The 27,428-nt window shown below is 39.8% G+C and overlaps 1 protein-coding gene across 1 annotated transcript in view; it reads left to right on the forward strand.

Moving 5' to 3' along the window:
* Window positions 1–16,998, forward strand: part of tnr (tenascin R (restrictin, janusin)) — a 71,618-nt gene extending 54,620 nt beyond the window's left edge. The window contains exons 23-29 of the mRNA XM_073491676.1: window positions 3,196–3,326; window positions 7,160–7,292; window positions 8,362–8,513; window positions 8,731–8,827; window positions 13,837–13,998; window positions 14,595–14,758; window positions 16,879–16,998. Of these exons, the coding sequence (XP_073347777.1) occupies window positions 3,196–3,326; window positions 7,160–7,292; window positions 8,362–8,513; window positions 8,731–8,827; window positions 13,837–13,998; window positions 14,595–14,758; window positions 16,879–16,998 (959 nt within the window). The remainder of the gene's footprint in view (window positions 1–3,195; window positions 3,327–7,159; window positions 7,293–8,361; window positions 8,514–8,730; window positions 8,828–13,836; window positions 13,999–14,594; window positions 14,759–16,878) is intronic.
* The last annotated feature ends 10,430 nt before the right edge of the window (window positions 16,999–27,428 follow it).

Genomic DNA, 27,428 nt, shown 5'->3' on the forward strand with positions numbered 1-27,428 from the left:
CTTACACAGAGCGCTGCTGGAGCGACTGGCTGACGATGTGCCCCAGAGTCATGATGTAACTACAGGAAACAGATTTTTCCAAATAGAAGGTCATCTATTTTCTATCAGGCAGTAAAATGGGGTTAGAGTGTGTCGGTGCCTCCGCTACCATGTCGGAAGATCACATATTGACTGAAAAAAGGGTGATGTAAGGTGGGGAAATTGAGGTGAATCTCCTTGTGATGTGGTTAAAGTATCAACAAAGGCACTATAATCAGGCCTTGTTGAAAGCTGCGCAGGGACCATGAATATACTCGGCTGGTGTGATGTAATGCGCAGTAAAACTTGGGTGGGCTCGCTGATCAAGGGCTTGAATGCATTTGAGGCTGTGATATACTGTGACTAAACAGAAAAAGAGTCTCGTCTCACTCAGTCCTGTGGGGATTTAGTATTTACTGACGAAGAGATTTTACCACATCATGGAATACGACTATAGTATACTGTATGGGCAACAATGTCCCATTATTATTCTTATATTTTGAGTGTTTTAATGGATAATAGTAATATTTATAAATGTTCCTTTTTTTGTTTTACAGCAATCATCTACAAAATATACAATTTACAGCTGTCATCCCTTATTGAGGACCAAATTATCGACCGTGTCGTTAGTTTTCATGCATTCAAGGATAAGTCTGCCAATATTTTTCTCATTATCAAGAAAACCAGTAAAAAGACTAAGTACTGCGTGTGTAGCTAACCTAAAATAGCTCATCCCTCTGTGTCATAGACCTGCATTGTTCTCCAAAAACTATTAGCACCTCAATGAGCCTCAACATTGCACTAGATGACATGTTCTTTCTTTGCAATTTAAGTAACTTTTGCTAAAAAGCTCAGTTGTTAGATGATTTATTTTGATTTTTTTTACAAATCAAAATCAGTTTATTATCTGCTTTTTTAAACAGATCTACATCTGTAAACTATAATGGCAGGGACATCAGAAAGTATGTCCCAGTGGTTAAGTGGTTTAAGACCGGATGGATATAATGTAATCACAATGCTCCTGATTTGACACCAACAGGGAAACCATGCCACATCACCTTGTATTTCCTGTCCGTCTATACACTGCAACACTATCCAATAAAGCGGAAAAAAAAGAAATTAAAAAATGTAATTGAATATTGAGATACAGGGTAGCATATCATCATGTCCTTGGTCTCTCTGTTGGATTTGTTAACATGTGGATTTGTAAGAAAAATCTGTATTATAGTCAGCCTTATCATTTGACTCTTGATTCAGAGTGGCAGCATTCTGTATCACTTGTGGTTCAAGTAGCAGAAGAATTTAAAGAGAAAAGAAAAATCATTTCAAAGATGACCTTTAGCAGTGCTGGCATACAAGTTTATTTAAATGTACTCCAAGGAACTTTTAACGTTATAGGAAAGCAAATGAGACCACCAGCAAGAAGATTGGCTGTTTTCATATAGATATTATAGCTATTCTTAAAGCTTGACACCAGGTTGTACTCAGTCTTATCAGGGTTGGATAAGTCACATAATAAAACTATTTTTATGGCTGAAGATTGAGGAGTCTCAACCTGAGGAAAGAAGCTGCTCTGTAGTCTGGTGGTACGGCACTAAAACAAACTTTCCTTTACAGTTATTCATCTTACAGAGCCACAAATAGATACCTATTTAATTACCATGCATCCTGCAAACAGCTGTGTTTAAAAAAGAAAATGATATTAAAAAAATATTTGCATCTTTCTTTCTCTCGCTTCCAAAACAAATGCATGCACTGGCCAAGTAAAGATCTTTAAAAGGGAGGTGGGGGTGCTCATACCTCTTTTGTCCACAGGAGCTGCCAAAATCAACAAAAAAATAAAAGTTCCCTGTAGCTGCTTTAATCTCAGCATCTGAGGTTTTATCAAAATATTGGGTCATTGTCACCCAGTGCTGCTGCTGTGCTAAAGTCTGGCCAGTCTTGTGGGGTGGGTGGTAGTGTGAATTTGCAAAACGGACATCCTTATGAATTCACCTCCCTGCAGATTTTCTGTGGGTCAATTTTGGGTTTAATTTCCAGGTTGTTGATTTATGTCCATTGGACCCAGATTTTAGTCCCTGTACAGTCGCTGTGATTATTTTGCAGCTGCTGATATTATTGCGTGGTACATCTCTCCTGATGGTGAGTCAGCCACAGCTTGTATTCATTAATTAGTCGATGATCAAAAGCCTGCTGGATGCCTACAGTTTGTTTTTTTTGTCAAGTATGAAAACCCTTTAGATCATTTCTATAATAAAATACTTCTCCACATGTTCTTAACTTTGAAGATAATAAATATATATAGGATTAACAATATCAAATAGCATAACTTAAATACATTATTTCTAATTGTGCTGCATGTAATGCATCCAAATTAGTTTCACAATCATGAAATAAGTTTCATGGTGAGAATGAGAATAATGTGAGCTCTTGTCATGGTGATATTTTAAGCTTTTCTCAAACAAAAATGTTAAAACGCATTTTGTGAAGCGTTGGTGGGTTTTTTTGCCATGACATGCTGAGGATACTCTCAGCAGAGCAGCGCAAAGTGCACTTGGCCTGTTTCCATTGTTCATAGCAACAAAGCCGTGAGTTCAACACTGCAGCTTTAGCTGATTTAATCTCATGTGAGGAATGTTAAAACAGAAATTACTTAGTTGACCCCTTTGTGATTTTGCACTTTTACATTTTCCGCAAAAGACAGCTACAATATCAGCTGTAAATTCAGCCTTTGAAAACTTCTGCATACACTGAATAATTTCATCAAATTAACAGAACTGTTTCTGTCTAAATGCCTCAACAGTATCTTAACGCTTAACTTAAAAAGTGTTTTGTGAAGAAAAATGTGTGTTAATTAGTATTCAAAGCAATTCCGACCACACAAATAATAAGAACTTAACCGAGAAACGTACTTTCTTCACCAAACATATATAAACATGTACAGTAACAGCAATTTTCTTACTTCTTACGTCAGGCATTCACTCACTCCAACTATGAAAAGCTGAAACACAATGGGTATAAATGATAAATAACCATGTTTTGCAAAAGCAGGCAGACAAGACCTCAGTCATTATTTGAGAATTGCACTACGCTGTAGGTGTAAGAAACACTCTGAAAGCATTTCTTTTTTTGCACTGAATTGATTGTAAATGTTGAGAGGTTTCTCTTTCTTGGCAGCCATGGACACGCCCCTGAACCTGACAGCCAGTGAAGTGAATCACCGCAGCGCTCTCATCTCCTGGCAACCGCCAATAGCAGAAATTGACAACTACATGCTCACCTACAAGTCAACTGACGGCAGCCGAAAAGTATGTAGCACACACACACACATACACACACATACTGTATGTCCTTGATGTTAACATTTTATCTGAGCCAAAATGTGTTTCCATATCTAGTGGTTCTGGAAATCCTGTTGAGTAGAGTTGCAAATGTGTCAGGGAGATAAACTACTTTTTTTTTTTTTGTTAATCCACATACCTGAAAATAGAAACTGCAGATATCATAGAACATATTAAAATCCCCTCTCGGATTTAGAAAGTAGAGAATGTTCCCAGTTTAATCAACTCATTAAACACCGAGATGAACAATGTTCAGAAAGAGGAAATTAATGCGGAGTCACAACTTTTCGAGCACTTCAAAATTCATATTTTATCTTTCAATCATCTAATCCCTTGATGTGGAGCTCGCGAGCATTTGGGGACACATCCACTCACAGACAGAAGCACACACAAGGGGAGTATGCAGTGAAATTGCCTGTCTAATAGAGATATTACTATAATGTGTCTCAGAAGAGACATTGTTTATTTTGATTAAACTTTTTGACGTGGCCAAGTAATGGCAATAAACCACGTTAGTAGGAGCTGTGTGGTACGCCTGTTAACGAATTGAGTAGAACAATTTCCCAAGATGCACTGCAAAATACTCCCTTTATTGGCAATTAGGTGTCTTACAAACAAACACCCTTCAAATGGGCATGAGCTTATAAACAGTCAAAACACACACACACACGCACACACATCCATACTGATGAAATGATGATTCATCTCAAGCATCTCTCTCTCACACACACACTGACCTTGAATGTGTGTACTGCTGTGTGGTTGACCATCGGGTGTCACTCATGCACAGAGAATGCGACACTAACAAGTGAGATTACCCCATTTTTTAAAATACAGACTTCTATCTACATTGCTCTCCGAAGGATTTCTTTCTTTTCCTGTCTTTTCATCCTCACTCCAAAACAACAGTTTGTTCCTAAAGAAACAGTTTTCCCAGAAATATTACGGCATTTACATACAAGCAATATTAAATCAACACTTTGTATGCCATTTCCGAGACTCTGCATAAATTTGCATGTTAAATCAAACTGAAATTAAAGCTTTTTCTCGTACACTCTATATCTGCCTAATACATAAACATACAGAATACAAATCAGTACCCAAAAGGGAGAAAGTCATATTAAATACTGTTCGGTTTCATTATGACGCTCCATATTTTAGCACTGTTGACAGTGAACTTGCTCTCATAGACCCAATCAAATTTTTTGTACTGTCCATCATACAGTAGATGGTCGTACTGACGAGACAGCGGTCTGCTGAAGTCTCCGTCATATCTAACTTATAGATAAACTTTACTGTCTAAATTACAAACATGTCTTGGGTTAAACTTTGGGAAATGTGCACTGCTGACATCAGCTTGTTAGCTATTTAGTTGCACTGCTGAATCTTATTGAACAGCTTAAATAGTTAGATACACATGTAATGTCAGTCTGTTCTGGTGTTGGTGTTTTGATATATAGAAAAAGGCTACATATGATGTACTTTTCATGAGTATGAGTATCATCTGCGTAAAATGTGTCAATATTCAATTTACTTATTCATTCAAGTTTTAAAAAAACTTGTTCTGTAAATTGTTTTCTAATTATTAAAACATAACTCCAGCAATTTTACACATTCAAGTGTTTTTGCAAGTATTTGGGAGTATTACTGCATATGTGAAAAAAGTGTTTTCTTTTTTCTTTTTTCACATATGCAGTAGTACTCCCCAAGACCTGCAAAAACACTTGAATGTGTAAAATTGGAGGAGTTACCCTTTAATAATAATAGCGGCCTCTGATATCCGGATTAAACCCATTCAGAGTACAGATACAGATAATGATGTTACTTGCTCATCTCTAATTATTAACATTATTTGGACTGCAATTTCAGTCCACTGCCTACATGTTATTTGTTGTTCATAACAAGCAGTAATTTCCCATTAAATTGGCGAATCAAACAGTAATGCAAACCCATTCGGAAGATTTGAAAATCAGTTCCATTTCTTATTCTTCTCTCCACCTATTGTCATGTTCTGTTAGATTTAATTCAAATCCTCTTTCACCGTGGTGAGCTGTCTCAACAAGTGTCACATTTTGAATTCACATAGTTCAGCAACAAATGAGTCATGCCACTCATGCTTGGAGCAAAAAACGATCGCTGCAGACAGAGACTGAAGTGGTCCTTGTGAGATTTTCCTCGGGTTGTCTCCACTCGAGGTCTGTCTTGGCTGAAAACATGCTGCAGCGTTACCTCGGTTGTAATCTTTCACGTATTGGTGAGATTTACAGCTGTTCGGCCAGCTTCCCATCTTACAGAGATAACTGACACTTTTATAATTCGCACAAAGTAGCTGTGAGATTAATTTCTTATCTGATTAACATTTACTTAACAGTTTGTAAACGCAAGTATCACGGCTGGTTATGTTCATGCCTGGAGTGATAAAGATCTCCCCATTGACAGGCACACACAAGGGTAAATACACATAAAGTACTTTCGACCACTGAGCCATGCAATAATTAGGGAGTGTATGATGGTGTGTATTATCCTTGATAAGACCGGGCTGTTTCGCTTGCAATAAAAATCTTATCTTGACCCTGAAAACCTGGTGGGAAAATGTCAGATCCTTGGAGACAGAGACACTATTTACCAGCTGCTTCCCTGCATAATTCACATGGACACATTGCCTGGAAATGTGTGATTTGATTTCCTCCAAACTGGCTGAATATTTTATTTTTACTTGTTCATATTTAATGTGTATCCAGGGCAAACTGTAACACACATGCACACTCACAAATTCATGCATAGACAAGTTCTCATTACTGTTCAACTGGATTCATTTCCTCTCTTCAAAAGTGATGTCAGAGAAAGTTCTCTCTCAAAGACGGTCAAACATCTTGGCTCCTTAAAACTGACTCAATGAAAAAGGGATTTGTCAAAAACAAAGGGAAGTAACTATACTGTACCCTCATGACTTCTTCACCAAAAATAGAAATGTTTGTTTCCTGACTGCTTCGCAGCTTCTCAGCTTGGCTGTCCGATAAGAGTCTTTTATCTCATTCTTTCCGTCTAGTTGACACCCTTGTCTCTTCTTTTTTGCTTTCTCAGCTCCTCTTTTTCTATTTTCAATGTCACTTCTCACATGTGAAAACACAGGCAGCCAGACTAACAGTCAGTGGAATAGCAACTTTTACTGCTAATTATTTCCCTTTTATTTCTGTGTCACGACAAAGACACCACTTTTTTTTTTAAAAACAATAAAAAACAACACAATGACATTAGTTACAATCTTTTCCTAATGCTTAAAAATAACAGGTTTATGTGGTAAAAATCACATTTCACACTGAAAATTCTTCACTTCACTTCACTTCACTTCACAAAATCTAAATATCTTTTTTTAAAATAAACCTCACCTATTTCTTTTACCAGATTGGGAATATTTTGCTACTGGTACACGAAGCATACCGTCATGTGTTTCCTGAACAAAAATAGCTTGAAGGTTTCTTTGTTGCCATACTAAAGATCTTTGTAAAACTCATGAGCTCAAGTCAATGTTTTATCAGCGACTTACGGGGATTCTAATGTAATTGATTTTTACCCTGAGGTTTATACTGAGTAAATATTAAATTATTACTCTTTCAGAAAAGGAATTTCTTTATCTAACATCTTTAAATTGTGTGTGAATGAAATTTTTCCTGTGTGTGTGTGTGTGTGTGTGTGTGTGTGTGTGTGTGTGTGTGTGTGTGTGTGTGTGTGTGTGTGTGTGTGTGTGTGTGTGTGTGTGTGTGTGTGTGTGTGTGTGTGTGTGTGTGTGTGTGTACTAGGAGCTAATCCTAGATTCAGAGGACACGTGGATTCGACTGGAGGGACTGGCTGAGACCACAGAGTACACTGTCAAGCTCCAGGCTGCAAGAGGACTCGACACCAGCGCTGTAGTCTCCACTACCTTCACTACAGGTATATTACACACACACACACACACACACACACACGCAATGTATCTGTTTTCTCTGATTCAAGCTCTGAATGAGATTCTAACAGGGTGAGTTTTCTCTCAGCCCCACAAATGTTTATTCCTCTTCGCACTGCATTTCACATTACTGTCAACATAAGTGAAGGTGCAAAATAATGGGTCCCCGGAGTCAGGCTCAATTTTCATGTCCCCTCCCGGTAGCATCTTGAGGGAGGCTTCCTGTTAGGCTGCAACCTGCAGGGTGGCTGTCTGCAACCCTACAGCTGAACTGTGTGCTCTTATCTTTCATGTGCTCAGTGTGTAACTGAGTGCAGAATGTGTCACTCAGTTAAGGGTCAGAGAGCATCATGAAGTTGTTTATCTCCTTAGATTTATGTGATCATGCCCAATGTACAAATCGGTATCCATCATTTAGACCAGGCTGTGTAATAAAAGCTTTGCAGGATTACAGTTTTACTTTAATTTAAATTATATTTTGGCCACTTTGGGGCAGCAGAACAAGCTGTAAACATATTATTAGAATAGTCTCACCTTTTAAAATTGATATAGCAAATCTGTTAGCTGCTTACAAACACATCCAGCAGATATGGAGCAACAGTAGCATTCACTTGGTGTCATGTTTCCAGCCGCCTGATTAATTTTCTCTCTACTTTTAGCTCTTTAAGGGTGAAATGCTCCACTGTGTTCACCAGCTATTTTTGTCTGTATGCTGTTTGGTGCAGGGCAGGTAGTGTGCGGTTGTTGTTTTTTTTTTTCAGATTTAAAACAGCTGGTGGCTGTGAAAAGACAGTGAAGCAGTGAAAATTTGGACCTAAAAAAACAGTACAATGAGCTAAAAAGACGCTAGAACTCTCTGAAGAGCTGAGGGAAACTCTCCTTGGGTTTGTCCCTACAAGCAGCTTATTACACAAAGGCATTTAATCCATTGTTGATGTAAAAATATCAATAACTGCAGCTTCTTAAACAATACTGTATGTTGTCAAATGCCATAAAATCTAAGCCAAAAGACAGACAAAAATAGGCACATCATAACTTGTCCCCGTTTCTCTCCAGGGAGTCGTCTATTTGCAACACCTCAGAATTGTGCCCAACACCTGCTGAATGGAGAGACGCTGAGCGGCGTCTACACCATTTACATCAACAGAGACCCCAGCCAGGGTGTGCAGGTGTACTGTGACATGACCACTGATGAAGGAGGCTGGATTGTAAGTCACTGTGGAGATAATACCTTTTAATAGCACATTTGTTACGTGCAAATGTAAGAAACTGTGTCAGGCCAAGGAAAGGAAAGGAAATTGGATTTTGTTCGGTGGAATAAAACACAGAATGTCAGTTTGATCACATCACTGAGTCATGTGTGCTATTTTAGTTTGAAAAACTGAGTTCTCTGATCTTGTTACATCGTCTCATTTTGGTGTTCAGGTGTTCCAGCGTCGTCAGAACGGCCTGACAGACTTTTCAAGGAAGTGGAGTGACTATCGCGTCGGCTTTGGAAACCTGGAGGATGAATTCTGGCTCGGTAAGATTCTTGCTCTGAGATACTTCATCTAAAGAAGAAAATGTGGAGAGTATAAGTTCTTTTGTAGCTTTTATAGTTGAAACATACAGGATAAAATAAAAATCTCCCTCACTCCCGAAGGTTGGAACTGTGGAGTAGTCGCTCTGCATACATTCAGTACAATCAGGGCTCCAGGCTAACTTTCTCACCACTGGCCTGAAAATCTATTGTAACTGTCCTGATGTGAATGTTAACAGCCCCAAAATCTATATGTTGTTTCTTTACTTTTTTATTATCAGTAGTTATTAGTTAAAAGTATTTGCATTCAAAGTGCTTTTACCTCCAAGCTGCACTGAGCTGAAGTGATTGAGTACATTTATTTAAACTTAAAATTATTTAACGTGTTGTCACATTAAACTGCAGTTCAATATTTAACCCTTCAGGTCCCTCTGAACAGAAACTCGCAGTGCTGCCAGGTCTTTAACGCGTCATATTTTTCTTATGTCTCATGCCGAGGAGCCATCCAGTAATCGTATCAATCAATCATTAAACTATTTTGATAATTGATTAATTGGTTTAAGTAAATTCTCATTATTCCTTGAATCCAGCTTCTTAAGTGTGGATATTTTGTGGTTTCTTCACTCTGCTAGGACAGTATACTGAATATATTTTGGTCATGGACAAAACAAGACATTTGAGGACGTCATCTTGGGCTTTAGTAAAAGCACAAGAGGATGCGCTCTGTGATAGTCGGAGCTTGATTCAGTTTGTCATTTGCTGACATCTCAGTGAGGATCTCTGTTTGTACCAAACACATTTTCTATCGTCCTCTGGGATGACGGGACACCATCAGTCTCAAGCTCTGCCTAAGATGAAAGTGATACTGACTGACTTGTAGCTGTATTAGTAAATTCAGAGGTCAGGTTCGCTTTACAGTATTTCAGCTTCATGTCACCCTGCACATTGTATTTCAGCTGCATTTTAGGTGCTGCAGGCTGATATTAACCACAACTGACCACCAGTTTTGTTCAATCTGAAGGCTCGTTATCAACACACCATCTCCATGACTGAAGTGGATTTAATAGCCACAATCAATAGAGAGTTATAGCTTTCACTTGGTTTCAATTGATTCATCTATTTTATGAAGAGGAGAGATGATTCCGATATCTTGTGCAGTATTGCCTTCCTTTGTGAGATTTTTCACTCTGTATGAAGATTTTTTTTTTCCTGCTCGTCTCATCTTTCAGCACTTGACTTCACAAAGTCTATCCAATTCATTACTGGATTCTCTGAAAGATCATCTCTCCCTGAAATGACTCAGTAATTGTTTTTAGCGTCGCTCTGATTCAAAGAAAAAACAGCAGCAACATCCTCACTGTTGTGATGGACTGCTGAATGTTTCTTCTCCCTCCCCCCTCCCCAAAAATCTCATTACGGAACAATAATTATATTCATTAGAAAATGTGCAAATGAGTCATGTTTCTTCATGGGCCACTTTTTATGTTATTGTTTTGGTGCAGATGATTAAAGGGAAATATTACATGAATATTTCATTCAGTGAATCAGGACATGGAGAAGAATGTTTTTTGAACTTTTAGATTAGAGAAATTAAATAACACTGGGGGGAAATTTTTATGGCACCACATTATAACAGAGGGAGGGCTGCTACTTTGCAGCTGACACGTATTGGATCATAATACAAGATAGCTGTGGCACGCTCTAGTCCATTAGTGACTAAGCACACTGTAATAGGTGAAAGCATGAAGAGATTTTAGATGCAACCCCTCATAAACAGGAGCTGACAAAATAATGGAATGTGGTATAAAAGCCTGCAATTCTTGTCGAGACTGTCAGATTTGTTGCTGTAGTTTGCAGCGTTGTCGAGTGGAATTTAATAATAATGTCAGCTGCTGCTGTTACTTTTGTGCACCACCACCGGGACGCTGTTCTAAACATTTTCTCACAATAGAAAAAGTTGGATTGTGTCTGCCGGTTCAGATTAAAAATGTATGTTTTTTTGTGTTCTGACAACGGTGCAGAATATGACTCACTGGAGCACAGAATATGTCTCTGTAAGATGAAACGAACACCATACAGGAGGGAAATCCATCCTTTTTGCAAACTATGGAGCAGATAGTGAGCTTTATCTTTTTCTGATAGGGACCTGAGGGCATCACGTAGCATTACCCTGGCACAGATTTTCCTCATTTCTGCCCGATTTATAATGGCTCTGCTCGTACGACATGAGCCAAAGACACCAGAGCATATCTGATTCAGTGCGTACAAATTTCCCTCTGACCCGCTTCCACTTGAGCTGAATCAGCAATAATCTGCCCTCTCACCACTCCTGGACCAGTCCAGGGCACCTCCATTTCCAGGGTCTTGCTTTACTTTTTTCATGCCTCCTAGGATGCACTTTCCCTCCTCCATGTCTTTCTTCTATCCTGTACTGTACTCTGTCCTCTCAGTGCATAAAAGCAGCTTAATGTGACCTCAGGGTGTGAGGCATCAAGATCTGCTCTTTGCTCCTGTGAAAGCTTCTCCCAGTGATGCAAGATTACAGATAACATGCCAGGAGGGAACACGGCAACCTCAGAGTACAGCACAAAATGTCAAGGCTGCTGTACAAAACTGGCTTGTCTGCGGATCTAGTGGTTAATATAGTTTTGAGCAGGAGGAAAAGCACAGGTGTTGCTAATAAACTTTAACGATGGCTCTGTTCTGTTCGAGTGTCCTACTTAGTCATGACAGTGTGACAGTGAGCCAGCAATGCACAATAGCAGGACCTTGGAACTGAAGCAGCTAAATTGAATCCAGCCATCATTAATTTTATTAATTACACCTGTGCTTTTCCCCACTGTGACATGTCAAAATGTCTTCTGTGACAAAGCCCTGCAGTAATATTATCTAATTATTCTCACCAGAACATGGCAGAGGGAAATTTAATTGTGTCTTTGTGAATTAGTTGATGTTAGAAGGTTTTTGACATAACCTGCGGGTTGTACAGTGCTTTGAGGAGGTAACAGAAAGTCATGAACAAAAGGTTCTGCAACACAGCTTCCTCCTTTTTCAACACTTCAGTGCTTCAGCCGTTTTATCAAAAAGTCAGCAGTGTCAAGACAGCATGCAGTGGCCAGTTTTTGAACATGGGAAATTGCCCAATAATAATCCAGGTCAAGGGTTGTCAGTGATTTTGTGGGCAAGTAGAGTGTCAGTGTTTTTCACATCAGTGTACTTTGTACTGTTTTTGTAAAGTTAAACCATTTCCAGTGTAAGCTGTGTCCTTTAAACGTTTCATCTGTGTCCTTTAAACGTTTCATCCGCACAGAAAGGAAACGGTATGGTCATGCAGATGGCCACTGCAGTTTCAAACCATTTGACCTTCACTCTTCTTCCTACAGATTCGCTCACCGTCATAGCCCTGGAGAGCCATAATAGCTAACATTTAGCTAATCACCGCCTCTACACACAGAACAGCAATATATTGAACAGTATGGAACCATAGACATCGTCATTAAATCCACTCAAACTGAAAAGAAGAGGCACTTAACTGGCCGGCAGTAAAGAATATGGAAATTAAGCTTTCATTATTATGTTACACTTTGGAAACGGCCATTTTTATTGCTGCTGGAGGGCAATCTATTCTCCCTGCTCACTGACCTCAGCCAGTGTTCATGCCCAACACAATGTCAGTTTGATGATGTAATAACGGAGAGAAAACCAGGGTGTCCATTGTGCAGTATGTGGTCATTATCCCATTCTCTCTCTTTTTTTAATTTCCTCCCCTTGTTTCTGTATGAGTGTGAGAGGAAAGCTGGTAATAAAATGTGACGAGATGGTAATAGTGGTAGTATAATAGAACAAGAGTGCAATAGTGTGTCAAAATGCATTTTTAATCGCTGCAGTTTGGAATAGAGCAGTCTGATCCCATAAAACTGTTGGAAGAAGAAACTGTGAAAAAATTATGGGTGTGAGATTAATTGCTGATAATACAGTGATATTATACAATGGGAATTAGAGATGACTGAGTGTTAAACACAATTTTATTACAACAATTGCTTTTCCCCCGTCACCCTAAGTGCCTTTGGGTTGTAACATAGATCGTATCTACTTTCCATTGACGTATTACAGCAGATGTAGTTTCCCTGCTCCCCCGGATTTCTACTTCCTGCTCCTTATCAGCAAAGGCTTTTGGATTTCTATTTTGTCTTTGCATTTTCCCCGGGTTCAGAAAAAGTGTACACGTGACGCTTCTGTTGGAGGTGAAGCAGGAAAGGGGACTATTTTCCAAATGGGCGCTTGTTGTAATCTGATCGTGATGGCAGTCCCAATCGCTCAGGTCAGTGTGGGGCCTTATCGCCTCTCTGCGTTCAAACGAGTCTCGTATCTGCTACCTTGGAGATAGAGAGCAAAGCCGCCTATCTCACAAAGTACCGATGTGTGGCATTCGGAGGAGGTGCTGGTGGTGACAGTGTCCACCGCTCTCGACACTGTCAATCATCCACATACACACGACCAGCTGACAAAGACGTCTGACATACGGGGCTTATCAGGAGTCGAACCTTTAACCTCCGCAGATGCAGGTTTGAACAAACTGTATTTCACAGCATATAAAATCTAGGTGTCTGTATCGGTGGTAGGTAGGATGTTACAAAAATCAACACATATCCATTCATTCTTTGTGTTGCGGGTTTTTACCGCATAACATCTCCTGCATGTCCGTCCATCTTGGAAGAGAGAATCTTTTCCTGAGGTTTCTTCCTTTTCTTCCAGTCATAGTGTATTTTTTTGTCTGGTTTGTCCTCATCTGAATTGAGGGTCCATTAAAGATGAATGCTGTAAAGATCGTAAACCCCTTTGAGAAAAATTGGTGATTTATTATTTTGTACACAAAGTACACAAGTCGCCAGTGGCTGCAGTGGCGTCTCCCGACAGTATCTGCAAGCTGAGAATTGAATAATCGTCTGCTTTCACCTTTGCAGTACTTTCTAGTCTAGTCAAACAATATGATGAGCATTGTTTCTCCACAGGTCTAGATAACATCCAGAGGATTGCTGGTCAGGGCCGCTATGAGCTGAGGATCGACATGAAGGACGGACAGGAGTCGGTCTACGCCAATTATGACAAATTCTCCATTGGAGATGCGAGAAACCTTTACAAGCTCAGGATAGGAGAGTACAACGGCACCGCTGGTACGTACATAGTTCATTACTCAGCCTTTTACTCGGCTCTTTGGATGACAGCCTTGTGATGAACCCACTGACTGTACATAAATGGTCAGTGAGGACATTAATACTGAAAGCTTTTTACTACATTAACATGCTTTGATGTCAGAATACCACATTATACAATATAGTGTAATATGATAATAATATATGTGTGCTCTCTCATCCCTCCTCTGCCATCTGCCATTTTTTCTCCTCCATTTTTTCTTCTCCCTGATGTCTGAAACCTGCCTCAGCACTCCTCCACACTTCCACTCTTGTCCTCGCTCTCTATGTATCTCTCAGTCTGTCAACATGACCATATGCCAGAATTACCCATCATCCCCTCATGTTTATAATTATACCTCTCTCTGCCTAAATAAATTCAGAGAGCCTGCAGCAGGACTTATTTCCACTCCCTCCCTGTCATGTCTCTCCATCTCCCTCCCGCCTGCCTGGTCGTTTATGTCCCCCTCATCATGCCATTATTCACAGCAGCCATATGCCAACGCTGCCCAGCACACACTGGTTATCTAAGGTTCTCCATCTCTCTCTCTCTCTCTCTCTCTCCCCTCTGATCCCAGGTGACTCTCTGAGCTACCACCAGGGCCGGCCCTTCTCTACGAAAGACAGAGACAACGACATCGCTGTCACTAACTGTGCCTTGTCCTACAAAGGAGCCTGGTGGTACAAGAACTGCCACCGGGCCAACCTCAACGGCAAATACGGCGAGTCCAGACACAGTCAGGTGAGTCATCTAATGAATGTGCCGGTTATATCAGCGAGTGAAATCTTTTTGGTGTAAGATAGAAGGAAAAAAGAACACTTAATGCTTAAGACTTACACTTAATTACCAGTTAAAAGACTGCTCCAGGACCCCAGAACTCCAGGGGCCACAGCAGCTCCACACTTACTCTGTGTCAATTCATTTATGCTAATTAAATTGAAATTTGTTTGGGAATATGCAACACACAAGCACAATATCAGGGCCTTGAGGTGGGTAAACCGTATTACCTGAACTTGTGGTCACCGGATCAGTGTCTCTCTTTGCAAACCTGGAAATCCCAGTCCGCATGTCAAAATAATGCAAATTGTTGAAAATGTGAAAATGTAAATTTCTTAAGTGGAGATTTTCATTCATCCGTGGCAAAAAAAAGCCAGAAAATATTCAATTCACAAGTGAACTTGTGATTTTCACAAGTGAAAAGAAGAATTTCACGTGCTTACATGTTGCATATTCCAAAGACAATTTGTGTTGAATCTAATTATCACTCACGAAATCTGAGACTAAGTCGTATTTTAGGATAGAAAACCTTTAGGCAAAGCAAAGAGAGCCGTCACCCTGATACAGAAGGAGTTTATGTGATTAGAAAATGTACTTTTAAAAATTCAGTAGCAATGTTTCTTTCAGTGCAGCTACTTCTTTGTTAGAAAGGAGTTCCAATGAGAGACTTCAAATGTACTGGAGAAATGTACTGGAGCACATAGATTTAGTCAACAACTTTATTGAAGGAATAACATTTTCGTCCCTTGATTCTACCGGGCACGTCCGTGTTGCCTTATTCTCTGCGGGGCTGAGCGTAGAGCTGGGACGCTGCTGAACGTGCTCCTGAGCAGACGGTGGAAACACGAGCATTGACTAAAATGGCCGCAATCTGCCTCAAGGACCGTATCGAGGCCTTAACACGGTGGAGACGGCCCTTAATCTGAGTTCTAATGAGAGTTTCTGACACACATTTTAAGTGTTGTTTCAGGAAAAACATGTTGGTGTATTTGTCATTTGAGCACCGCAGATGACCCATTCTCCTCCATGGTGCTGGTGCGCCAACAGAAAAGCTCTGATTTCGAACACCACCACTTTCTTTTGGCATTTTGGCTCACCAACCCTTTAACTCAATATTATGGCGTTGGCATTTCGGCATCCGCAAAAAAATCACACAAACTGTCCTGATTATGCCGGTGTGATTAACGCTTTGGATTTCTCATTTTGAAAGGCTTATAATTCCTAAATTAAATTACATGAAAGTTCCCACAGACATCCGTCTTCACACTTATTACACTGATTGGCCTGATGGAGGAGCTGTAATGAAAGGTCAAAAAACAGGCTGGTGCACCACTTGTTGAATTTTAATGAAACTGGGAGAGATGATGCATGTTAATACTGATTGATCAGAAGTGCTTGTATCATCTGTTGGGATTAAGACTGTTTCAGGAGGAGTTTATTTATCCAAATACTCCTACTCGTGAGTTCATTATCAAATAACAGAAATATGTGGAAGGAAAATGCCAGAGTTTATGAACATGAAGCAAGCGCACATGTTTTTTTTTTTTGCTCACTACTAAACATGAGGTGGGGTGTGAGTGTTGAGGGCTTGTCTTCTGACGAGTGTGTGGTGTGCTCTCTCTCTCTCAGCTTGATGCTGAAATGGCTCGAGAAAGAGGAGTGAGGTGTTGTGCGAGGCTGTGATTAGGCTGAACTACAAAGACTTTGGAGCATCGCTGCTTCTCTCGCTGTGCTCTGCACCTTTCTCTTTGTTGCTTGACGACATGAAATTAAACCAGGTGGGAGCAGAGATGGACAGGCATAAAGACAGGCAGGGAGAAATTGCCTTTCAGAGCTAAAGCTGCAAATAGGAGGGTTTTGGCGGTGACGAGTATTAGCAGGGCGAGAGTGAGACTGTAATTGCACTAGATTTGTAATTTTGCGAGCTCTTATATCAGGATTTTTCTCCCCCCTCCTGCTTTTAATGCACTTTCCTGAATATATATACCATTTCCATCTGCAGCCTCTCCTTTTATTTTTCTGTAATTTTCTCAGAAGCCCTGTTGATTCAAGCTGCTTCTGAAATCACACTTTCGCTCTTACAGGGTATTAACTGGTACCACTGGAAAGGCCACGAGTTCTCCATCCCCTTCGTGGAGATGAAGATGAGGCCGTTCAACTTCCGTAGCATCAGCAGCAAGAGGAGGCGGTCTGCCCCTGTATAAACAAGCCGTCGCCAGCCAACCCAGACTGGTGGATAAGGGGAGTTTGGACGGTGTTTACTCAGATGAGTTTCTGCTATTTGTGTGCCTCGCTGATGTGCTGTATTAGTGAGAAAAGGGGGGGTTGTGACAAAAAGCTACTAATATTTTATTAATATTCAGTTATAAAATAATAAAACACATTATTATTAATATACTACCAACAATCAGACACTGTCATAACCCCAGATGAGATCATAAACTAGCAGACAGGCTGAAACGACGTCCGAGCTCTGTTTATCTCCTCTCCAGCCCAGCTTTAGCTGTCTTTCCCTGCTGTACTTCTACCCAGATGATAGAGGACACTGTATGTAATTTATTAAATACTTTGAATGACAATGGTTTTATTTGCTGTATAAAAAAAATGGAAAGGCAAACCAAGGAGCTTCTTTTTTCTTTAAGTGTGTGATTTGCCTTTCCCTGGGATGCGAGGAAATGTGCTGAGTAACGCCCTCGGGAGCGCGAGAGCTAGCGTTATTTTAACCGTTTAAACAAAATAATAACACTTTTAACGAAAAATATACTGTATATGCCCTTAAAACCCTTAACTGTAAGATATATATATTTTTATAACTGATATTGTGACAAAAGTCCATCTTAATATGATTTGATGCCTTGGTTTAATCTGAAAACGTGATGACAAACACTCGATTTAAGAGATTAAATTAACATCCAAGAATCATCGTTCACAAAGCAGCAGTGCACCAGCAACAGCTTCATTAGCATCCATTTTATTTATTTTATTTCTCTGTCTGTTACTGTTAATTACAATATCCTTTTATGTTAAATACAAAAGCAAAATTAAAGTCAACCTTAAACTATTATGATTATTGGTAGCCACACTGAGACAGTATTTGCACTACGAGTGGGAACACAGCAAAGCTATTGTTGAATCAAATTATTTCTTTAGTTCTTGGGCATTTAATATTATTTCCTGGACTTTATTTTTTTTCAAATTACAAACGTTTAATATCTGTTTCAGTGCAGCTTTTAGATGCTGCGATTGCTTGCAGAGATGGTGCTGATAGATGTTACATTTAACCAAAGATCTGCATAATAAAAGACTCGGCCTGCTGTTTGGAAAGATGCCAGTCAGCTCTGTCACCAAAGTCACTGAAGCAGCTTCCTCCTACATTAATAGATTCTCACTTTTCAGGGACTGTTATGTTAATCATGTCCCCTGGCATTATTTTATGCAATGTGAACACTAAATTCTATGCAAAAGAAACATCAGGGTGGGCATAGTGCAGATTTTTTAAGCCTGGCCTCTCCCCCGCTGCTAGCTGAAATGAACTTAACAAAGAAAGCAGAACAGTAGGTGGAGTGGAGCCAAGTCTTTCTTCTGTGCCCTTCTTTTACTCGCTTTTTAAGCTCCCCCGTGAAACAACAAAATCAGCAAACATGGCAGAGAATGTGTTCTTTTAGTAGAGCGGGGCGTAATCTGCAGCGTGCCCACCGAGCATTTTGTTCTATTCAGTGTTCACACTGTTGCACAAAGCGTTCAGTGCCAATGCGTTTAGGTTTTCTGGAAATGGTTTTAGTTTCCTTTTTCGACTCCTCTGTTGGAGGGAAATCATCTCTCCGGAGTTAGAAGACAAAAACTGGCTAACTCTTCTCTCTGGCTTCATACTATCAATAAAAGCTACATTTATTGTCCAACACAATCCTTTGAAAATCGATGTCGCCATCGCTGCAAGCAACATGGTCTCATATATGTTCAATGATCCAAATATTAACAGCTGGAAATCTCATTTTTATGTTTCTTCAATTCTGTTTGATCTCATCGAAGCAAACCAGAAAATCTGGCTTGTATCATGTGGCTGTGTATATTTTTCGTTTTAGTCCTTTTTAGACTTGAAAACAATGGTGACTCTCCCCTCTATAAACTACTGCTAATATACTCATGTAGATATAGAGTTGAAGATTATGTGATTTTTGATGTGTTCCCCCTTTAGATGCAAACTAATTCAGAAGCGTCTCCCCTTTAACCACTGTATTTTTAACCATTGTTGTGTTAAGGGACGGATGGAGTACCAGTGCATGAAACTGCAATCAAGAGCCTGATAGTGAATAACAAATGTCATAACAATATGTGTTCGTTTGAGTTGTTGTGACACTTTTCTTTTGCTGATCTGGGAAAAAGGCGCTCTCGTAATGGTTTGTTGTAGATATCTGACATTATCGGGCCTCTGAGCTGTTGTGGAAACAGTAAAATAAAAACAACAAAACCCTAAAATATAATTTATAACAAACCGTTTCAACACGTGACCTTTCCCAGGTCTGATTTATGTTCGAGTGTCAAAGTGAACGTTTCAGAGCCTCTCATGCAATCCATCTCCCATAGTGATTTATAGTAGCGTAGGGAGTTCTCTGTGTACTTATTTCATTAACTACTTAGATGAAGTTTGCCTTGGTGCATTTTTGTACAAGGAACAAAGGTCACGAAGCTTTGCAGAAAAGGAACAGAATGTTATTTGTATTGTGAGGGATTTATTTCTCTCATGGCAAAATATGAGGTGCTCTTAGAACTTTGAAGGCGAAAGCTGGTATATATTTAAGCTTATTTCGCATATTTTTTTCAACCATCCTTCATTAATTTAAGCTTTTTTCTGTCAATCATTAAGAAAACAAAGCCTCTGTCCTGCCTTTTATTTCAGATTAATCATAATATTTTCCTTTACATTTGCAAGTTGATCTATTGCTTCAGACAAACATGACATTAAATTCAACTGTGTAATTAAAGGCTTAGTAATATAACTCTTCTTTGAGAGCTTTCAGGATAACAAATATTTTGAATTTGGGCGAGTGCAACCCTCTTGTGATGAAACAACATGCTTGAAATGACAAAGACAAAAGAGGCTGCGTTATTTTCTTCATATTCTGAATAATTTGATGTCGTTCCTTCCAGCATCAAGTAAGATGAACTAGTTTGTTTTCCTTGTTGCGAGACAACTGATGAAGTACTTTTCTTTAATCTTTGGAGGAGATGTTAAATTGGCACTTTGTTTGTACTGTATGTTTCTCATCATGTGAAATGTCGACTCTTCATCATACTGCATAACATCAGGTTTGAAAAGAGCGTCTCCTCCATTATTTAAACTAAAAAGCTCAGTCTCAGTTACTGGAATACACTCAAACTGTATCACTGTTTGTTTCTCCTGAGCTTCTCACAGTGCAGGAAACCTGCTCTCTTTATTTATTTCACTATTTATTTTCCAATTATTCTGTAAAAATGACCGTTAATAATGACAGAAGGTCCTCTATGTTATCAAAGAGAAAATGCTTTATTTCATTGGTTTCTTTTACAAGTGAATTAACTGATAAAACCACCGTGTCTGGTGGTTATTTGTTATATAAGCCAGATACTGAAACTGCATTGATTTGAAATCTTGCCATGAAAATGTAAATGTTGACAAAATGTGATCTTGACTGTTTGAAAAGCTCATATATGCTGAAACTAAGGATTTATTGTTGGATAACCTTGGATATTACTGTCAAATTTAGCTCTAGTTTGACTTAAACATGTACTATATAGTTCCTTTTTTAATACATTTTCTACATATTAATAAAACAAATAGTCTGATTTGCTGTATTTTTTCTTTTTTTCTCTTCGTGTTACGGTGAACTGTTCATATCCACGTGCAACATCTTTGCTTGAACAAACCCTTCGTTCAATTTGTTCATTTTCAGAGGCGAGCTTCGTATAAAAAGTGGAGCTGCGGTCGCTGTAACTACTCCCCCTTTTTAGAAAATAATGAAGTACCGAGCGCAGACCGACTCCATGTCATAAACTTTTCAAAGTGTCTTCACCTCTAATTGGAGGCCATTAAAAGCCGAAGTGAGGCCAGCAGCAGTTAGAAGTGAACAGTGAAAGGTGCCTTTCTAAAGGTCTGCCAGTGAGGGTTGGCTCCAAACCTCTAATTTAGGCTCACACGCAGAGACATGGCAGACCTGCATGGACGTGATACACACTGGAGGACTTGCAGTAAAACATGTCGGCTATACATTCATTCTGCAATAAAAAAAAAACTTAAATCATCTCCAAATGGGTGGTTGTACAGAAATTAGACTATCAGGATTCAGAAAATCCATAAAAAGCTGAATTTTAATTCATAAAAATAACATTAATTGACTGCCTTCAGTGTAAAGGAGTAGTTCGCCATTTTGGGAGATAAGCTTATTTACTGTTAAAGGGCAATATGTAAGAATTTTATGAGAAAACAACCCTAATTAAAACTATCAATAAAATGTTTATATGCAGCAGTATTGACATTGTGATCCACTGTGTTGCAGAGATATCTACTGCAGTTAGCATGCTAACCAGCTAGCCCCGGCACTTCCCGGTTTGAAGCTGACATGCTAGCGGTGTGAACACTAACACTCCCCTGGTCCTCGAGCTCCCAGTCCGAACCACTAGCTGCACCGCTAACCGAGCTAACTAGCTAAAGGAGCTGTTTTTTTATTATAATCTTTCTAGCACGCTTTACTAATTTCAGTGTCAGAACATGCCCTCAATTTTCTGGTCTTAACTGCAAAACTGACCACAAATTCAGGCTTTTTCATGAAATCTTATTAACAACACTGAATGCTACACATTACACAGTAATGGCTACACATTACTGGTGTGAAAACTTTTCTTTGAGCATCTCATGCATAAAAAAAACAACCACACACGTACGCAGCTAACGATTTTATCGAAATAACAGATCCTCTCAAAGCCTCAATTCAGCAGTTTTAAGATTCATTGTTTAATTACTGCATGTTCTAATTATCCATTAATTATCCATTCAAATGTCTGGTCAGCAGAAACATTCCTGGTAAATAATGAGGCTGCGTGAAGTTTGTGAATATATTAGAGTCAGACACAAATAAATGAGCGGGCGCAGGATTAACAGTGTGGTAAAGGTCAGAGAGATAAGCTTTATCAAAACAAAACACTTCACATGAACTGCTGCGTCATGAAAAGGACGTTCACACTTTGACGAGCGTCTCGGTCACTCATGAGGACGTTCTGTTTGCACTACTTGAACTTGAACTGTTGCGGATTACCAAAACGCAGTTAAACTTGTTTGCAACCCAGGGAAGCGGCTGACATTGTGTAAATGACAACAGTAGAGAGAGTAGATTATTTTTTGTTCAAACTGTTTATGTATTTTCTGCATTTCTGTGGTGACTGAACATTAAAACTTGCTGTTGTAACACATTGCAACATCACAGCTGCCGGTAGTCAGATCTCAAGACAGCTGGAGGAAGCAACAAACCACAGACCACTGTCAGCTGAACCTGCCTGGGTAGAAAAAATGACTTAAACGCTCCAGGCTGAGTTTCTTATCTCATCTTGAAACAAATTAAGAGAAGTTGATTTGACCTGAACGACAGTATGTTTTACCACAAAAAGATACAATTCCGCTTATCATTTCCGTTTATTACATTACAATAGTTCATTAATTTATACAATGTAATCCATTTGCGTGATACACTGTGGTATATTATAATACATATTTGTGGTGGGACTTATTCCACATTATTATTTTGGATAGTGACAGAATAACTCATGTAGCTATTTAATTATCAGCACAACTTGGTTCGTAGCACCCCACATGCTGTTCAGACTAATTATTTGGCTTTCAAGTTCTTAACTCGATGTAGCCACCATGAAGGTTTACCAAATAGAAATTAAATCACTACAACCTGCTAAAAGAAATATCGACTACCGTCAACGTCGGCAATAAAAAGTATTCTATTTGGAGAGACTTTGTTCTGAGTGAATAAATAATACGTTCACGTGCACATCAGAGTAATGGAAGCAGTGAGCAGTACAGGAAACCTCCCCTGGTTATGATGAACTGGAGGCGGATGGGGTGGAGTGACAGACGGCAATGACGTGATTGATTTAATCGCTGGTTAAACCGAAAGAGTAAACGACCATAGTCAGCTGATTATGGAGTGGGGCTAGAGAGAGTTGGAGAGAGAGAGGGAATTGTGAGCATGAAGTGAGTCTTCCTGATTGGACTTAAGCTGAGCAACATTAAAGGGCCTCTGTGTAACAATTCGGAGCAATTTACATGTATTAATCACTTTTCTATTGGTGAGCGGATTGTAACATGACGTGAAAAATGACACCTTCCCCGTCTTCCTCGGTTGCCGACACAAGCCTGTGGACGATTTGTTTAAGTTGTTTAACGCTGCTGGACTGTGGGTTTCTTTGTGAACGACTCGGGTCGGGTTTTTTCTGCCACAGTCCAAAGTTTAGAAATGGAGTCGGCTAACATAAACTAATGACCGGCTTGAGTTCCACAGAGCGCCTTTAATAGTTTACTGCCAAGTTGATTTACAAACGTTTTTATTTTTCTCTGATACTTTGAAATGAACCAAAAGATAAGGTACCAAAATAATACAACTTAGATCCCTTTTAAAAACAGAATAAATACCCTAATGTTACTCAAATATAACCGTAAAGGTCACCAATTAGCAAAATAAGTCAACCGAAACCTCATTAAGCCACAACACACAAACAAGGACTGCAAATTAGAGGTTCAAACCAGTCATATTAACCCCAAACAGTAAGTGTTAATTCCAAATGTTCCACATCTACTTCAGAGCTAAATTTGTATTTATTTGAGACCTTTATTTAACGATTTACATTTCACATTATATTACAGTGCATCACTGTGCATGAATGGGTGCAGAGCAGGACTCCAGAGCATCTACTGTACCAGGATGTCCGCCCTGTCAGTGTCCCAAACATAAGATGATTTATTGACTCCAGTAAGTCCGCTATGTAACTCGGCTAAATCCCAGTGTCTCCTGTCAGTGCTTCGTGGATTTCTTGGTGCATTTGAGTTAAGTCTGTGAGGGCTTATGGAGCTTTTTCTGAGAAATCACCAGAATTCGCCTCTGCAAAAGTGCTCGAGGGCTCCCTGACGTGAACTGCTGCAAAATTCACACATAGAATATTCCTTAATTGCAGCATTTTTAGGAGCAAATTAGGCACAAAACAATGCTCTACACTACAGTATGCTTTTGTTTGACAAAGGCACATCCAAAACTAGTTCACCCTCCACTTACATAGTAATGAAAAGATCCAAATGATGCACATATGTCAGAAAATATGATGTCTGTGCTGCTAAACAGGGCTGAGCAACATAAATGTTGAATATTACATGGTCAAGGGAACAGGAGGCATCCTTTCTCCTTCTCATCATCTCCTCACCCCATCCATCCGATAACGCCTCCACCATCTCTCCGCAGGATTGAGCACAGAGCTGGTGACGGGGTGAAGCTGATGAAAAGCGGCGTTGTGAGCCGTCCCCAGTCTCCCATGCTCTCGTGGAGTCTCTTTACATCTCACTGAACCCAGAAAGTTAACAGGCCCTGGCAGGCATCTGAATAAGAGGGAGGTGCAACCCACATCTCCCAGTTAGAGTCTCTCTGTGATGGCGTTGTAAACACCGGGGCTTAATTGGGAAACCGGCCGGTGAACAGCTTGATTTCCATCAGCTGTTTATGCAGCGCAAAGCTCCATGAGTTGGAGTGGGGGAGCCTGGACCGGGCCTCATAGATCACAGCGCAATGAAGACTTGACGGCTCACGACCTCAGCGGAGTTGAACGTGAGGTAAGACTTGATGTTCAGGTTGAGCATCACATTCTACAGCTGAAGCCGTTTTTTGTTTGCTTGTTGTAATTAGGTGGCCACAAGTGCAAATGAGTAAAATGCCTATTATTGGAAGGATCTATCTAACCATTCATTAAGGTTTTAAGCACAGCTACTTAATGAATGAATGCATAATGGAGGCTCTAAATACTGCCTAATGAGACTGCTTTTCTTTTTCTTTTTTTTAACAAAGAATGACTGAGCAATCAAACTCTTCAGTTAAATATCACATACACTTTGATCTACGGGGGTGGCTTCATGGAGTTGTTTATTCATTTGTACAAAGACCATTTGAAGTGGCAGAAACTGGGTGTTTCCACAATTTACAGTAGCCCTTTGTGATCTTGTCTTCATGCTGTTTCAACTGACTGAGGTTGGCTTACTTGTCAACCCTCTCAAATTTCCAGGGAGACTCCCATTTTTTTGTTTGCCTTCTCCTGGCCACAATTGTCCTGTATTTCTACAGATTATGACAAATTGTCCCCTTTTAGTTATCATAACCTGTTTCGGGCACTGTGCAGCGTGTAGTGTATTATGTTGCGCCTCATCCCCCTCATTGAGCGACAGATGCACGCAGTTAAAGATTCTTGTTTTTGACATGCATCCTGATCGATTTTTCTGTTGCTCAAGGTCAATCACCGTCGAGAAGCAGACAACCATAGGATAGTGGCATACACAGACTCTCTCAGGGCCAGGGTGATGTAAAAGAGCAAGTCCAAGAAAGGAGGTGGTTTGGGTTGATGGATGGGTCAATATGACACACCCAGCAGACTGGTGTTTGTGCTGTATGTGAAACCGGACAGCTTTTCGACTTTCCCTCACTCCTAGCGTTTCCCTGTGGCGTTACTGTCGCAAAGACAGCAGTAGCAACATGGCTACTGCTAGAAGTCTGGTTACTGTCCACAGCAAAGAATCATGACAATATGCATAAGAATCCCAATTTGACCCAGAAACCCTGATCTCAGTGCTTACTCATCTAGTAGAAACAATGCCGGTTTTGATCTTACCACCGTCTCAAGTTCTGGTGGTAAGGGGAAACACACATCAGCGGGGAAACAGACTTTGACACAACACCAGCGCTCTCCATCGAGTGAATGCCCGTCTGTTCACTCTTGTTTTACCTCGGTTTCTATCACTCTCCCTCTTCACCTTCTTTACATCCTCCATCACTGGGCTTCTTTTTCTTTTGCAGTGTGATGCACAATGGTAGACACGCTTCTTTTGGGCTGTAATTGAACCCTCATTTTCCTGGGTAAAATCCAGCCTGGTGAACGACTGAATAGCATAGTTAAAGCGCGGCTCAACGGGAACCACTCTACATGAATGGTGTCATTTTCAGATTAAAGAAGCTAACATATTGAGTTTGTGTCACATATGTAACATCATCTTTTCTGAAACCTAACCAACTAGTTTTGCTGCCTAAACTGAAACAAAATGCGATCATCACACGTTTATTATGTTAATATGTTAATGTGAACAGGCAGGATCACCTGCATGCAAAGTTGGACTTTGGCGTATGCACTACACAGATTTTGAAAGTGTAAAGTCATTTTATTTGTACTACATATATGAGATCAGGTTGTTTCGACTGTGTTCCCTATCTGAACTTTGTTGGAGTTTGTCTCCAGTTTGTCTTTCCTGCTTTGCCATTTTCTACTCATGATTCAAGGCCAAGTAGGAAATGGAGTTTGATTTTTGCAGGGAGCCAGCAGCGCTCCTTAATGCCTCGCCTCCTCCCGCATCAGTTGAACTACACAGAAGTCCTCAGGAGCCATTCAGATGTGAGAGCTGACACACATTTGAAAATGTCTCTCGGGGCTGCAGTGACCTGAGGGATGAGCTCAGCAGAGAGTTTGTTCTGTACTTTATCACATCACCTGCAGGATGTTACATGCTCCAGACTTTGGAAAGGTTTGGAGAGGTTTTTACACAAGGCACAGAGCAAGGAGGAGTGTGTGTTTATGTGTGTGCATTTGTGAGAGTGCACTAAATTCACTGCACAGCTTGAACTGAAATGAATGGAAATTGTGCTGTAATGGCCAGTGAGTAAGACTGTCGACTTGATTCGTTTTCAGCCAACATTTGTAGTTCAGGACCAGGAATGAACAAGGATTGTCAGGAATGTCTTTCTCAACATTTGAAGAGAATAACCCTTGCTAAGTTCATCTTATCAACTCAAGTTAAGTTACAAAAACTGCAACTCTGTAAAGAAGTGGTTTGGGTTCACAAAATTCTTGAGATGCTTTTATTGCCTAAAGTTAAGACTGCAAATGAGTACAGAGAGACACGAAGCTAAGGTCACAGCAACAAGCTATTATCTAGTGTGCACAAGATAACAGCCTGTTCCCACAAGATAAAAATAGGGGCTTTGTAGAACCTTTTTATAAATATTATGAAATATTCTCAAAAACCGTCTGTGTTAACACAAGCTGATATAAACTGAGGCTGAACAGGTTTTATGGGTTTTTTTTAACTACAGGTTGAAAATTTCAATCGGCTTCAGTCTGAAAAATGTCTGCTATCATTGTAACTTAAACGGCCGTGTCAGTTCACACAAGTCTCATCATCTTAAACACTCACAACAAACAAAAACAGGGAAGTGCCCCATGACCACTTGACTTCAACTTGTTAGACTGTCAGGCATTTTTTCTAGCAGGAAACTCAGTCAACGTCTGACTGTGAAAGATAATGACACAGCAATTGCAGTATGTACATGTAGTATTAATATGTATTAACACT

The sequence above is a fragment of the Pagrus major genome, chromosome 21 (assembly GCF_040436345.1).
Source record: "Pagrus major chromosome 21, Pma_NU_1.0".
Taxonomy (NCBI): Eukaryota; Metazoa; Chordata; class Actinopteri; order Spariformes; family Sparidae; genus Pagrus; species Pagrus major.